This window comes from Sphaeramia orbicularis, chromosome 24 (genome assembly GCF_902148855.1).
Source record: "Sphaeramia orbicularis chromosome 24, fSphaOr1.1, whole genome shotgun sequence".
Classification (NCBI taxonomy): domain Eukaryota; kingdom Metazoa; phylum Chordata; class Actinopteri; order Kurtiformes; family Apogonidae; genus Sphaeramia; species Sphaeramia orbicularis.
Window position 1 is genome coordinate 21,338,642 of NC_043979.1, and position 15,171 is coordinate 21,353,812.

The window sequence follows — 15,171 nt, forward strand, 5'->3', positions numbered from 1 at the left end:
ACAGTTGTTTTATTATTGCATGGGTTTACTATGTAGCAAGTGATGTTCAGATGTTTAAAGCAAGAGGTGGTAGATGATGATGTCTAATAACACACTAAGGTTGAAATTTGGAATTTCAGGGTATTTCAATGAAGGGTTAAGACACAGGTGTCAAACATGTGGCCCGGGGGCCAAATCCGGTCCGCCAAAGGGTCCAGTCCGGCCCTTGGGATGAATTTGTGAAATGCAAAATTTACGCTAAGATATGAACAATCCTTTTAGTTCAGGTTCCACATTCAGACCAGTTCAATCTCAAGTGGGTCAGACCAGTAAAATATTATCAAAATAACAAATAAATAATGACAACTCCTAATTTTTCTGTTTGTAAATTTAAATATTTTCATGCATTTACACTAAAACAAAGTATAATTTTGCACAAAAAAAAGTGAATAAACTGAACACATATGAACGACCTGAAATGTCTTAAGTGAAGTAAGTGCAATTTTAACAAGATTCTGTCTGTTATTTTAAATGTTTTGTGTGTTTGTAGATCCACTGTCAACTGTACGTTATAATGTACATGTGTAAATGATAAACTGAGGCAGAACAGTGTAAAAATTACACTTATTTTTTTCCTTTGTGCATGTTATTCACATTGTTTGAAAGGATATTTTGTAGATGGAAACCTTTTCATAATGTAAATTTACTTTTTTCACTCTTAAACACAGAGAAAACTTTGGAGTTGACATTATTTATATGTTATTATGGTATATTGTTACATATGATATATTATTTTACTGGTTCGGCCCACTTCAGATCAAATTTAGCTGAATGTGGCCCCTGAACTAAAATGAGTTTGACGCCTCTGGGTTAAGAGAATAATGTGGGAAGTCGCCACAGAAATAGTAGTAGGTCTTTAAGGGTTAAGGCCATATGTCATGTGATGGCACTTTAAATCACGCATACATGTTTATTTTGTCCAAGGTTTAGATGTTTCTGAATATTTTTAGAGGCTGAACTTTACATAAAACAGGATTCAGTGTTAAAACATGAACTACGTCATTGTAGCTAGTGTGTGTTTTAGGTCTCTTCTCTAGCTACAGAGAAGTAATTACAAAGTGTGAAAAAGCAGCACTTTATGTTCAGTAAGCGAGAGAGAGGGACACGACTTTTTCACACTATGTCCTGCCTCTCTTGATCTGCGTCACTCCCCAACAAGGAAATCCCATGTTTACCCCATAGTTCATGACCTGATGTCTTAACTTATCTAGAATCAAAACACATCCCAGGGCAGTTTTTGGCAGCTCTGCACACGACGTGAATGCCAGCGCACTTGAGCAAGCCCGATAACTGGACTGGATAAGGTTTCAGAAGCTGTTGTTTTGAAGAAGTGGGAGCTTTACATTAACTGACACGTAAGACAGTAGTGATCACTCGCTGTGGAAATATATGTTAGATCCTCTGCACTATTTTAGATCTCATATGAAAACAAAAATGAAGTCCTGTAGTCCATACATGTTCTATACTTTATACCGACTAGCATCAAATACACATTTCTAAAGCTGGTATGTTGAGCTTAACCCATAAAGACCCAGTGCTGCTTTTGTGGCAGTTCCCAAATGACACCCCCCCCCCTTATTTTTAAACTTAATTAATGATTTATCACCATAATAATATTAATATTATCCTGTTCTAACATGCTGCTCATTCTAATCTTGCACTGCAGTATTTATGCATTATTTATTCATGATTTATTATTAGGTTTTACTGTTATTTTAATATAGGATTACTTTTTATAGGATTTTTTATGATGTACATTGCTGGTCCTGAGTGCTGATTTCGTTTCATGTATATACTACATTTAATGACATTAAATTGAACCTTGATTAGGCTCAGTATTTTGCATTTTTTAGTGAAATTCAGGTCTTTCCTTACATTTAATGTACTAATTATGTAGATTTGCATTAAAACTCAGATTAAAGTTGAGGGTTATTATATGCAAAACAGAGAAAACTGAAGAAAAAGATACATTATTTTGAAAAATATATCACTAAGTGAACATAAAATAAGTACCTCCAGTCGTCATTTGTCAAACTACATGGATTTTATTTGTGGATCAATTTTGTGGAAGATGACAGTGTTTCCACATTCACCGTGGAGCCTCTGAACGTCCAAATGGGTCATATCTGATGACAAACTGCCTTTTACAGAAAATAGTTACGTGGATTGATAGGTTTAGTGGATCAACAGGTGTTAAACATTTTATATCAGTGAATGATTTTGGTTGCTGATGGATGTTTGGGTCTTTATGGGTTAAAACAATAATAATAATAATAATAATAATAATAATAATAATAATAATAATAATAATAATGATAGATTGCATTTATAAAGCACTTTTCATTCAGTAGAATCTCAAAGTACTACAGAGTCCAATTAAAGTCCACTAAAAAATAAAATACTATATCGAGATAAAAGACTAAGCAAGTAAAACATAGCATCATAGTGTGTGTGTTGTTGTGTGTATCAGAGACCAACCCAATACACTCCATAAAGTTGCCATTAGGAAATAACATGTATTTATCCATGTTATGTGTCAGATCAGTTGTGAAAGCCCATTGCAGTCAAGCTAATTTGCATTTTTTTTTCTCATTTGTTACGCCGTATACTACTGCCTCTTTCTAATGTGCAAGAACATGAAGTGGTGAATGGATCAGCAACTGTGTAGAATTATGTAAAATAGGATTTTGTGTTGAAACCATCACGAACAACATGTCTCCACCTACATCATCACAAAAAAATATATCACATGGCTGTTCAGTACGATAATGACTGACTGTCTCTAAAATGTACTTACATTGTACAGTGAGAGGGCTGTTTGAAAGGAGAAGTGTTTATTCAGTGACTTTGCATTTTCCTGCAGGTCTTTATCTGCATCTGTCTTTCTCTTTGAGGAGTATGGAGATTCCAAAGCTAAGCTGAAGCATTTTCCACCTCTTTTTCCCCAGCTCTTTACCCTTTCTCTATTCCTTTGGTGATCAGTTTTTTACTTCTGCAGTGAACGGTGAGAGTTTTGTCATTAATTGGGCCCATAGTGTACAACTGTAGAGCAGAAATTCACCAGGAAATCACTCATACAGTTACTATGTAAAGCTGTAAGACATTTTGAAGGGGTCATATTTTGCTAAACCCACTTTTATTAGTTTTGGTACATTTATTTGTGCTTTTTTTTTTTTTTTATTTATTTCGAATATGGATATGATACAAGCTTCCTGTTTACTACTATTTGACTTCTTTGCACAACATAATATAGAAATGAAAATTCAAGAAAGCATAAAATAATGATACACGCAAAAAGAAAAAAAAAAAGTCATATTCGAAAAAGAGTGAGAAGAAGCATAGTTTATTAGCTGTCACATCTTTGTCTTAACCAACAATATGTACATATATACATACATACTGTATATACACCCATATACGTACACATCTATCTATCTATACATATATGTACACATACATATACACACACACACACATATATATATATATATATATATATATATATATATATATATATATATATATTTATAAAATATATATATATATATATATATATATATATATATATATATAATAAAAAGTTTGAAGTGGAACCCTCCAGGTGCTGCAAAGCTATCTTTATACTCCTTTTTTGCAAAAATCAAGGGGATTTCTACAACTCATTTCAATTCCTGCTTAACTTATTACGTCTGTAACGAGTTACGTCACGATATTTGCACATATAAGGACAAGACTTCCGACGAACATTTCTCCAGGTACAACATAATTGTTTGTCAGCAGCAGTTGTAATAAAAACTGAAAATATGTCTAAAGTTTGAGCCGATCATCTAAAATGTTCAGTTGTTGGTTGAACGGGACAGAGCAGCACAGCCAACAACCTGGAGGGGGTGGGGTCTGAAGTGGCTTGTGCATTTAAAGGGTCAGCGCTCAAAACAACCTTCCTGGTGTCATTACTCAGAAATAGGGCTGAAGATGGACCTGTGGAGTTGAATTAATTAAGAATTCAGACCCAAGCATAGCATTTACAGTTTATGTAGACCGCAGGGAAATGTTTTAAAATACATAATTCCACTTAAAAAAAAAAAAAGCAAAATATCACTCCTTTAAAGATTGTTTGTTGTGGATTTGTTGCTTAAATCCACAGAGAGAATTACACATGCCACTGACTGGTCGTAAACCAGCTGTTAAATTCAAATTAGTGTCATAAAAATATCAGATTTTATAGGTCAAGAAAAATTATCCCTAGTAGTGAAGTGTTTCCATTCCTCACACTGCCCATTTCCACTTCTTAACTTTTCTTTGTAATTTTTCATTCCTGTAGTTTTACTTTATTCCCGGTACAAAGAGTGATCCTTTATTTTGGCATAACAGCAGGATGACATGAATTATCATCTTTGTCCATGACGCATTTAGAGGCGTCCTTCCAGGAACGGAAAATCCAGTATCCTCCAGTTTTTGAAAAAAGACTCAAAGGCTTTTATTTTGATATTCCATCATGATGAATCGCTGTCATTTGCTAACACTTCATAAAATGCATATGAGTTAAATGATGTTTTCTGAATATCCTGGTGTTTTTTTCAGCGGTGGGTGCTGCGTGGGTCTGCTACTGCTGACTGAACGCAGAGGAAACACTGATCGTCATTCTCTGGACCTCCCTGCAGCTCCAGGGGAGATTGTCAGATGTGTGCCCAGCACTTAAAGCCCCTGGCCCGGCCGCGGGGATGGCAGCCTCTGCCCTGAACCTCAACGGCCTCGGAGTCATGAACAGGTCAGTGTTTATTACTTTATTTTAAAAAAGTACAATGAATATAACCTCTGCAGCATTTTCTTGTTATGCTTTTGTTAACTTTAGCCATGATGGGTTAGTTTCTTACTTCTTCCTAAATACACACTATTAATACTGTTAATAGAGATACATCCTGTTTCAGACATACATACTGTTATTCATGGTAATACTTACTGTTAATGTTGTCCATAGATACACATATTGTTAATACGTAAAATGCGCCAATTCATGTTTTATCCACTTTTTAATTTTTTTTATTCTACTAAGCTCTATTCCTATGTTACTTTGTTAAATTATACATTTTTATTATATTTTCTGTTGTTATTTTTTAGTTTTTGTAATTTTATTTTCTCTCTATTCTCATTTCTATAGCACTGGTGTTTTTAAATATTGCTGCACTGGCTGGAGTTGCACTTCTAATTTTATTGCACACACAATGACAATAAAGGCTATTCTATTCTATTCTATTCTATTCTATTCTATTCTATTCTATTCTATTCTAGTCTTTGTTACAGTTAAACTTGTAGGACTATGTTTTGTCTAAATTAACTTAAATTTTAAAAACTACAGATTGATGAAGAGGATCAGCTACCCCTCTTGACTTTCATTTATGTATTTCCACTTTGTGACACATGAAATGCTGCTGTTGTAACCTTTTGATCTGTAATGTAACATTTTTTTAGCATCTGAATGTGGTTTGTTTGTAGTCAGATGATCTTTATCTGGTGTCATTATTTTCCAGTCCTTATACAACGTGTTTTATTGTGTCTTTTATTCTCCTCTCCTCTCCTTGTTCCACTCATTTCTCCTTATTCAGTAGTAACCAGTTTCACACACAGCCAGGCTCCTCTAATACCGCTTCCCGAGCTAGAACCAGCCCAGTTGGTCGTCCCGTTCTGCCGGTTCCAGATCGAAGCACTTATTGCCAACTACTGGGTGGAGGTCACTACAGCCCAACCAGTCCCAAGGTAACATAGGTTGAAATATTTGCAAACTCAATCCTTGATTTCTCACACTTGAGTCTGGGATTTTTTTTTGTTTTTTTCTAGAGCTTTGACTTCATGGCCAAGCTAAAATTTAATCCATAAAGACCCAAACATCCATCACCAACCAAAACCATCTACTGATCTAAAGTAGTTAATACCTGCTGATCCATTAATCCTATCAATACATGTAAATAATTGGTGTAAAATGCAATTTTTCACCTTTTTATGGTCATCAGATATGACTCATTTGGACTTTCAGAGGCTCTGTAGTGAACATGGAAACACTGTCCTCTTCTACGACATTAATTCACTAGTAAAACCCATGGAGTTGGATCAGTGACAGTGGATGGAGACACTGGGTTAATGTTCAGTTACTGATAGATTTTGCAGAAAAAGTCACTTTTTCTTCAGTTTTCTCTGTTTTTTGTATAATAACCCTCAACTTTAATTTGAGCTTTTTATGATCATCTACATCAGTGGTTCTCAATCTTTTTTCAGTCATGTACCCCCTGTGAAATATTTTTTCAGCCAAGTACCCCCTAACCAGCGCAAAGCATTTTTGGTTGAAAAAAAATTACTTAAAACAGAGTGCTTTGCCATCAGGGTGTGATTTATTAAACTTTGGAACTCCATTTGTAGTGGTCTCTCTTGAACTATTTGGAAATAAAAAGATATAACTAAAAAAAGAAAGAAGGAATTAACTTAATTATACATAAAGATTTGTGCACATAAAAATAATTATCAACATAAAGTGTCCTCTGTTGGGATCATAGTAAAGATCTGTTCTCAAAAAGAATTACGACTCCATTGTTTGAATTTTCAAGTGATTGACAGGTGATGCTAGGTGGTATATGACAGGTTGGGTCGAACCATTCTGGTATAGGGGAGACTCTGGGTTTTTAGGATGATGAAACTGAATAGCCTATTGAATATAAAATTCATTTTATGAACTTATATATTTTCCTGAAATATTTAATTCATTTAATAATTATTTTTTAAAGGACTTTTGCATGGATGCTACTTTTTAAATATATTTTAAAATCTCACATACCCCCTGGAGTGCCTTCACATACCCCAGGGGTATGCGTACCCCAATTTGAGAACCACTGATCTACATGATCAGTGAATTTAAGGTGGGGTAGGAGAGGTTTTCCTAGAGCATTTTTTACTATATTGCTGAAAATCCCTTTCACACCCCGATTGCAAACAATTAATTAAATGCTCTAACATAAAAATTAAAAATTTTAGTCACCTGTAGAACGTACAGGACTGAAAATACACCATCCAATCATTTTAACCAGCCCACTGAAATGATTGAATGGTGATATGTCTATCAAACTCAACTGCCATTTGTCCCTCCCCCCTCCCCCCTCTGTGTGTACCCATCTTTGGGCATGAATTGTGTGTTCTCAGGGGGTTGGAGCACTTGTACAGGAAACGGAGCCAGGGCCAGAGCTTGGCTATATTAGTTATATTAGGATGGAAAGATCATCTGCAAACTGTTTTGTCACAAACATAAATCACAAGGGAATGTAACATTAGCCAGATAGGTCGGGGGGGATGAATCGTAAGAGTGGGGGTGTTGGAGGAGACTGAATGAGGTAGGCGTGGATCTGCATGCCGGAGCTGGTGCTGGATCCGGATTTGGGTGAATTGATGCTGTACAGCGTTCATGAACCCTCAGGAACAACCATTGCAGGTGCCAGTACTCTGGAGGCGTGGCTTCGGGGGGATGTCTGAAGAAAGGGGTTTGGGCTTTTGAATTGTGTATTTTCAAAATGTAGCTTGCTCAAATCATTTTTTCAAGATCTCCTACCCCACCTTTAAATATAGTAAAATACCTGATTTAAACTGAAAAACAGCAAAATACAGAGAATAATATTAGAATAAAATTAAAAAAGGTTAAAATAATGACAAAAATACATTTGGGAACTGCCACAAAAGTAACACTGAGTCTTTATGGGTTAAATTACAATATCCTCCTGAAACCCTGCAGTGCATTTTTGTCTTCTGTAGGGGACAAGAGTTTCACAGCTTTACTTAAAAAAGAAAAAAAAAAAACTTAAACACTGTCCACTGCAAAGGACATTCCATAAAAAAAGTATCTATAAAAGCTATTGTATTGCATCATGCTTTATCCAATCAAGGCAATTATTTAATGTTAATAAGCAAAACCTTTACTTTCCTGGGTCTGAGGAGAATATGACAACATCAAATTTAATGTCAGATGGATGGAATTTTTTTGTTTTTTTTAAGTAAGTTGGATTTTTGCCAGTTAACTGTAGCTCAACCTGCACATTTACCTTACTTGGTATGAATGAATGGATCAACTCTGCCCTCCTTTTGTGTCTCTCCACCGCTAGACAAGTCATCAAACACGGGGTCGAACCTTTGTTTTCCCCACTTCGCCCTCCTCGCTCTCTCCAAGCCCCACCCCTCGTGCTCGATCTCCCTCCCCGCGAAGCCCGGAGCTGCTTGGAGTCAATGTGGGCCAGCGGGTCCGACGCCTGAGCTCGCCCGGCTGTGAGGACAGAGGCGAAGCAGAAGGGCAGGAGGAGAGGGGAGGAGAGCCGGGTGGAGGAGAGAAACGAGAGGAGAAACGACGCCAAGCACAGCTGCTGCAGATTCACAGAGAGCTGCAGAACGTTGAGGTGATCTACGCCCGCCTGCCTTCTTTGTCTATATTTAACTCCTCTGTGTCTCCATCTGCGTTTTCTGTCTCTTTCTACCCACATCCCTCTGTCCTCACATGTGCAGTCACTTCAGCGTATGTCCTTTGATTTTTAAGATACATACTCATCCAGCTGTAGGAGATGATGCCAAAATCGACTTCAGTTTCGGAAGTTGAGTTAAACAAAAAAAGTAATGGTTATATGATGTATAATGTACCTGCTGCTTCTCATATTTGGGGAATGATTCAGATTATCTATAATGTTTGGGACTATTTATGTGTGTAAGTGTGTAACAGTGTGAACAATGTGTAAAGTCTGTTAATATTTGACAAAAAGACACTGACGCTAGCTTATATAAATAGTTTTATGAGATGCAACAGGTTACAAATGAGTAGTTCCCTATGAAAACTGTATTAAGTCACTAATATAATCACTATAACAGGAATGTACATTTGATTACTTCTTGTTTTACTAGTACTAGTTTTATAACCAGTCTTGTAAAATGGGCAGTAAAGCTGAAAGGTCCTAAAAACAGAATTAAACCAGCACTGTACAGTGATGGAAGAACCCTTCACTAGTTTCAGAACAAACATTATATCGCATGTATATCTTATATAAGTGTTGGTCCATATTCTACATTTAAGGTTTTTACTGAAAATACTCAAATGTAATCCTCAACATTTGGATAATTGTGATTTAATTACAAATTTTCCCCAGCAACTGTAATGGATTACAGTTATATTTATGTTTTAGTTTAATGGCATAATGCTGATTCCCAACTGTTACTCATGAAGACACACTATTACTCATTGCCAGGACTTAATTCATATAAAATATTGTCATTTTCTTGTGCTCAGCCATTTTTTGCAAACACCAGTATACCTGATAAACACTCTTTCTCTTCAAATGCATCATGGAAGACAACTTGTAGCGGCCTTCATGCACTTATCCTCTCTTCATTCTTCAGGTCAGAGGAAAAGTTGGTATTTTCGAGGCCCACATTTCCGAGAACCGTGCCCAGGTGCTCCAGCGCAGCCCTCGACCTCCAAGACGGACAACCGGTCAAAACCCCTCCCCTCCCAGTCCACAAAACGTAGAAGTCGAATGCCCAATGACCCACCCACAGGAGAGTAAAGTTCCCTGCGTTGTCCAAAATGGAAGAGAAAGGGAGGAAGAATCAACAGGAGAGAGGAGAGGAGGAGGAGGAAGAAGGGATGAAGATGAGATGGACAGCAGTCCGTCTAAAACAAACACAGAGAACCAGACACTTGGTCAAAATGGCCGCTCTTCAGACATGGACGTGCAGACTCCCTGTTTAAACTTGATTGTTCAGGAGTCTCCTGAGACATTAAATCCACATTCAGTGGCGGATGGAGAGAAAAAACAGGAAGAGAAGGATGAAGATAAAGGCAGAGGGGAGATAGAAAACAAACAAGCAATGCAAGATGAAGGACAAAGGACAGAGACAGAGACAATGAGAGAAGATAAAGAGGATTGCTTGCGTCCTGAGACGTTGCTCCAGGCAGAAACACATGGGTTTGATGCCAACCCCGAAAATCCCTTGATACCTCAGGTGCAAAGCAGTGAGAACACCCCCTGTTTGATGGACTTCACTGATCACACATCCAACCACTCTTCCTCCGTTCCCCCCTCCATCCCCTCAGTTATAATCACTGACCACGGTTTAGAAAATCTGCCTCCAACTTCTCAAGGCCCCGGCTCAGACCCGGGACTCGCTTGCACCTCGAGCCCCAGCTCTAGCCCCGTTCCCGGCCACAACTACTCAATTCGCTCCCTCAGGAAGCTGTCGTCCTCCTCGGCCTCCTCGGCTGGTTTTTCCTCATCTTGGGAAGAGTCGGAGGAGGAAATTTCCAGCGATACGGAGAAAGAACAACTTCTCAACCCTGCGGTCCTCAGTTCTCAACAGAAAGCAGTAAGTACAGCCAAGTGTGACAGTGTGTATATGTGTGTGTGTGTGTGTGTGTGTGTGTGTGTGTGTATGTGTGTGTGTTGTAGTTTGCGGTTCTGTATCAGTGTTTTGTAGTTTTAAATGGCAGTGACCTTTAGGGACTGTATAGGGCCACTGCAGAAAATGTCACATGACGTCATTGTACCAAAGTTAATAATTAGAGTGTAGTCATAAATACAGTGGACTTAAAGCAATTTTAGAAACTGAACATACCAGTAACTTTTTTTACTTGTTTCTCCAGTTTGTTGCATTTTATCGAAAACACTAGCAGCTTGAAACTGAGACCAATGGAAAAGTCTCTCAAACTGTGATAGTACCACTGATGTTGGCTCCACTGAACAACAGAAATACCCAGTCAGTACATTTTTTCACAGTCAGTCTAGACTCTTTCACTTTATTTCTGTCCACTAATATGTGAACTAATGGGATTGTTGTGGATTAGTTCTTATATTGAAGGCTTTAATATTAGCCATATGGACAAGCTTGAGTCAAACTTTCTCAGCTTTGGTTTACTGAATATATATATATTTATTTTCCGACAGACAGCTGTGGTAAAGCTTCACTATCAAGTCTGTCAAATATTTTTTTACGCATATATTTCATGAATTTTCCCATCACTTCATAGTAAGTCCCTGCTTTTTAGCATAACAAAGCTGTATTTGTAAATGGTAGCGGCTAGCCCAGGGGTGTCAAACTCCTTTTATTTCAGGGGCCACATTCAGCCCAATATGATCTCCAGTAAAATAACAACAGTGAAAAAAGTAAAATTATATTATGATCAGGTTTACATCTACAAAGTTTCGTTAAAAATCTGAATAACATGAACAACTTGAATTGTCTTAAGAAAAACAAGTGCAATTTTAACAATATTCTGCCTCGGTTTATCAGTTTATCATTTACACATGTGTGTTACAATCGCACAAAACATTTAGTAACAGGCAGAATATTGGTAAAATTGCATTTACTTTTCTTAAGACATTTCTGTTTGTTCATATTTGTTCAGGTTATTCACGTTTTTTGTAAAAGTATAGTTTGGTAATGGAAACATTTTCATGTAATTTTACTTTTTTACAGCAAAAAAACAAAGAGAATTTGGGGTTGTCATTTATTTATAGGTTATTATGATTATATTTTACTGGTTCTGACCCGCTTGAAATCTAATTGGTTTGTATGTGTCTGTATGTGGAACCTGAATTAAAATGATTTTGACACAATTGATTGTTAATATCTTAAGTGTAATTTTTGCATTTCACAAATTCATCCCGCGGGCCGGATTGGACCCTTTGGCGGGCCGCATTTGGCCCCCGGGCCACATGTTTGACACCTGTGGGCTAGTCTGCTAAAAAGCGATACTAATTAGCATGTTTGCATATTTCACAAACATGACACCAGCCTTCACCCTTATGTTTTACTGTTATATCATATTATATAAACAACTATGTGTGTTGATATTCAGTATGTAGCTAAAATTAATTGGTAAACTTTGTCTCCAACTAAGAAATTGTGGCTGTTGTTTTAAGTAAGTTAGCTTTAGCTCTTACCTAGCTCCACCTTGTTTTCCAAATATGGTCACTTCTGGCTCCAAAAAACTAAATGTAGGGGCCAAAATGCAAACAACAGGCTTCACAATAATAGTGTACAAACTACTGGGTGCTGTGGTAGCTACTGTATGTCCACTTCTGTTTTACCATCATGGTTTGACCATAATCTTTTAGCTGCAGCCTTCTGGTTTCATTTTTGCTGTAGGCTCAGGTTTTACACTTTTGCAAAAGTGGAGAGGCTGTAAAAAACTGAGATCATCTTCCTCTGAACTGTAATGTTTTTTTTTGTTTGTTTTTGTTTTAAATCACCGTAGATCGTCTACAAGGTAACGGTTGAGTATCAATACTCAAACCCCAGCTGGTTCTTCAGAACTGTTAGTCTTGTGAGATCTTGGAAGGAGTCTTGATGTGGGTCCTTCACAGCCCCAGTGTGTGTGTGTGTGTGTGTGTGTGTGTGTCTGTCAGTATGCTTGTGCGTGAATGTGCCTGTGCATGTTACTGCTGGATGCTCCTGTGTCAAATTGGCCTGAGCTCCTTCCCTGAGTAATGGTTGACATTCACAGTAACAAAGCTAGCTCTGTGCCCCGACCTGAGTGTGTGGAGGTGTGTTTTAGTGTGTGGGTTTGTGAAGGTGTGTGTTTAGAGCGAGAGCGCGGGCGATAGAAAAAGGGAAAGCAAGAGAAAATGCCAGTCACACACACTTAGGCTTTGCCTGCGTTTGGATGGCGTTCAAAGTGGAGGCTGAGGCCTGTTTGGGTATGTGTGTGTGTAGGTGGGTGGGTGGATGTGATTTTATTTGTAGCCAACATTAAGTTCGCGAGGCCATCTCACTTCTGCTTTGAAACACGATTTAACGCAGGATTGTGTAACTGACTTCAGCAGTGTTTCTAAGACATTGTGCCAGTCCCAAGAGTATCCATTTATTTGTTCCTCACACTGAAAAGATTTTTATTTTTCTTGGCTTGAGTAGAGTAAGGCTCAACTGTCATGATTTTTTTTTTTTTTTAAAGCCTTATAAAGTAGCTTTTTAAATGCAAAGGACACTCTTATAATCCAATATGGAATCTGCAAAAAAAAACAGTCCACAAATGCAACTCCAGCAGCACGTTGTTTATTTCATTCTTAACCCTTTATAGGGCATTCATAGAAATACTCTGAAATTCAAAATGTCAACCTTAGTGTGTTATTGGAAGACATAACAAGACTTTTTTACTTTCATGAAATTTTTATACATTTTTTTATTGTTATGTACAAAATCGAGTTCAATGAAGTTACCATATTAGGTTCCTTACCCCTAAGTCACAGGTGTCAAACATGTGGCCCGGGGGCCAAATCTGGCCCACCAAAGGTTCCATTCCGGCCCACGGGATGAAAGAGCAAAGCTTAACCTGAACAGTCCAGGTTGTCCGAATCATGTTGGTTCAGGTTCCACATACAGACCAATGTGATCTCCAGTAAAAATAACAACACAATAACCCATAATTAATGACAACTACAAATTTTCTTTGTGAAAAATTACATGGAAAAAAAATTTGAAAAAAATAATATTACACTGTGAAAATATGTACATTTACAAAACTATTCTTTCACAATAAAATATAAATAAATACATAGATTAAAAACAAAGATGAACAACCCGAAATGTGCAATTTGAACAATATTCTGCCTGTCACTAAATGTTTTGTGCATTTATGGATCCACTGTGATCTGTAGTTGTGTTAATAATAAGAGATGGAATATTGGAGAAATTGTTCAAATTTTAGTTCCAAACTCCAAATTTTAACAATATTCTGCCTGTTACTAAATGTTTGTGTAGCATTGTATGTAATGTACATGTATAAATAAGAAGTCAAGGCATAATATTGTTAAAATTGCACTAATTTTTCAAATGAAATTTCTGTTTTTTCAGGTTATTCACATCTTTTTTGTAAAATGTAAATATTTTCATAATTTAATCGGGGATTTTTTTGTACTAAAACAAAAAGAAAAACTTGGATTTGTCATTATTTCTAGGTTATTAAGTTATTATTTTACTGGTGTGGCCCACTTGAGATCAAATTGGGCTGAATATGGCCCCTGAACCAAATGAGTTCGACACCCCTGCCCTAAGTGATATAGTTCAGTGCATTTCAGCTAGTGGCCTTTATCAGGATCATCAGACAACACGTAACCAGCTGTACTGAATTAAAATATAAAACATGAAAAAAATACAAGGAAGTAACCAATCCTGTACATCCACACACTGACTGACCAATAGGGTAACCGCAAAGATGGGTTGGTACATTCTGACAAATGACAGGGAAAACTGAAATATTCATTCAGCTTTTATCTAAAGCTGTTATGTGCAACTTTTCCACATTGACGTTTCTCGCCATAACACCTAATTGTGTTATTAGCTTCCAATTCAGAGAAATAGTTTTTTTTCTGTAGTTTCGTTTCAGATAATGGCCCGTTTCATTGGTCATCTAACGTTACTCGCTGCTGTTTTATTAGAATGAAATGACGTAACATGACTAAACGTTTAAAGGTAATATGAGTAAAAGGTTCCACCTCAGTGACATTGCATTGATTTTCATAGACGACTACTCCCATCGCCTCAAGGTGCTTCCCGGTATCCTCAAGCTACTTGTTTTGTTATTGTTTTGATAGTGACACCTAGCGATGTAGTAAGAGTAATTGTAATTAAAATGGACTATAAATGAATTAACTAAAACAACATGAGGTAGTAATAGAATATGATTAAGTTAAAAAATGTAAAAATCAATTATTTGTAGTCTGATTAGGTTCATACTGTCTGCTGAACTTATGATTTCTTTTTCATTTTTGTCAGACAAATGGAAAAAAAAAAGTTGATTTTTTTACCTTGAGATGTTTCGGCTACAACCTGTAGCCTTCCTCAGGAAGGTCACTGGATGTTATTTTGACAGCTGTGTTATCTAGGTTGTAGCCGAAACATGTCAAGGTAAAAAATCAACTTTTTTTTTTTTTTAATCTGTCTGACAAAAAAGAAAAAGAAATCTTTATGACTGATTTGCACCATTTATTTCATGTTGCAGGTGCAAAGTAAATAAAAACTTGATTTTTCAATCTGTGTTGTTCTAATGTATATGACCTACAGTATCTCTAGTGTCACTCCTGCAGGCTGCATGGAGCGCAATTTGTTTAAATGAATTTGGCT

The 15,171-nt window shown here is 36.8% G+C and overlaps 1 protein-coding gene across 2 annotated transcripts in view; it reads left to right on the forward strand.

The window, feature by feature from the left end:
- LOC115414808 (inositol-trisphosphate 3-kinase B) overlaps nt 1-15,171 on the forward strand; it is a 72,462-nt gene that overhangs the window by 25,469 nt on the left and 31,822 nt on the right. For both annotated transcript variants that reach the window (XM_030128149.1, XM_030128147.1), the window contains 4 exons: nt 4,621-4,807; nt 5,643-5,793; nt 8,175-8,462; nt 9,451-10,416. In XM_030128149.1, the coding sequence (XP_029984009.1) occupies nt 4,761-4,807; nt 5,643-5,793; nt 8,175-8,462; nt 9,451-10,416 (1,452 nt within the window). In that variant the 5' untranslated portion in view covers nt 4,621-4,760. The remainder of the gene's footprint in view (nt 1-4,620; nt 4,808-5,642; nt 5,794-8,174; nt 8,463-9,450; nt 10,417-15,171) is intronic.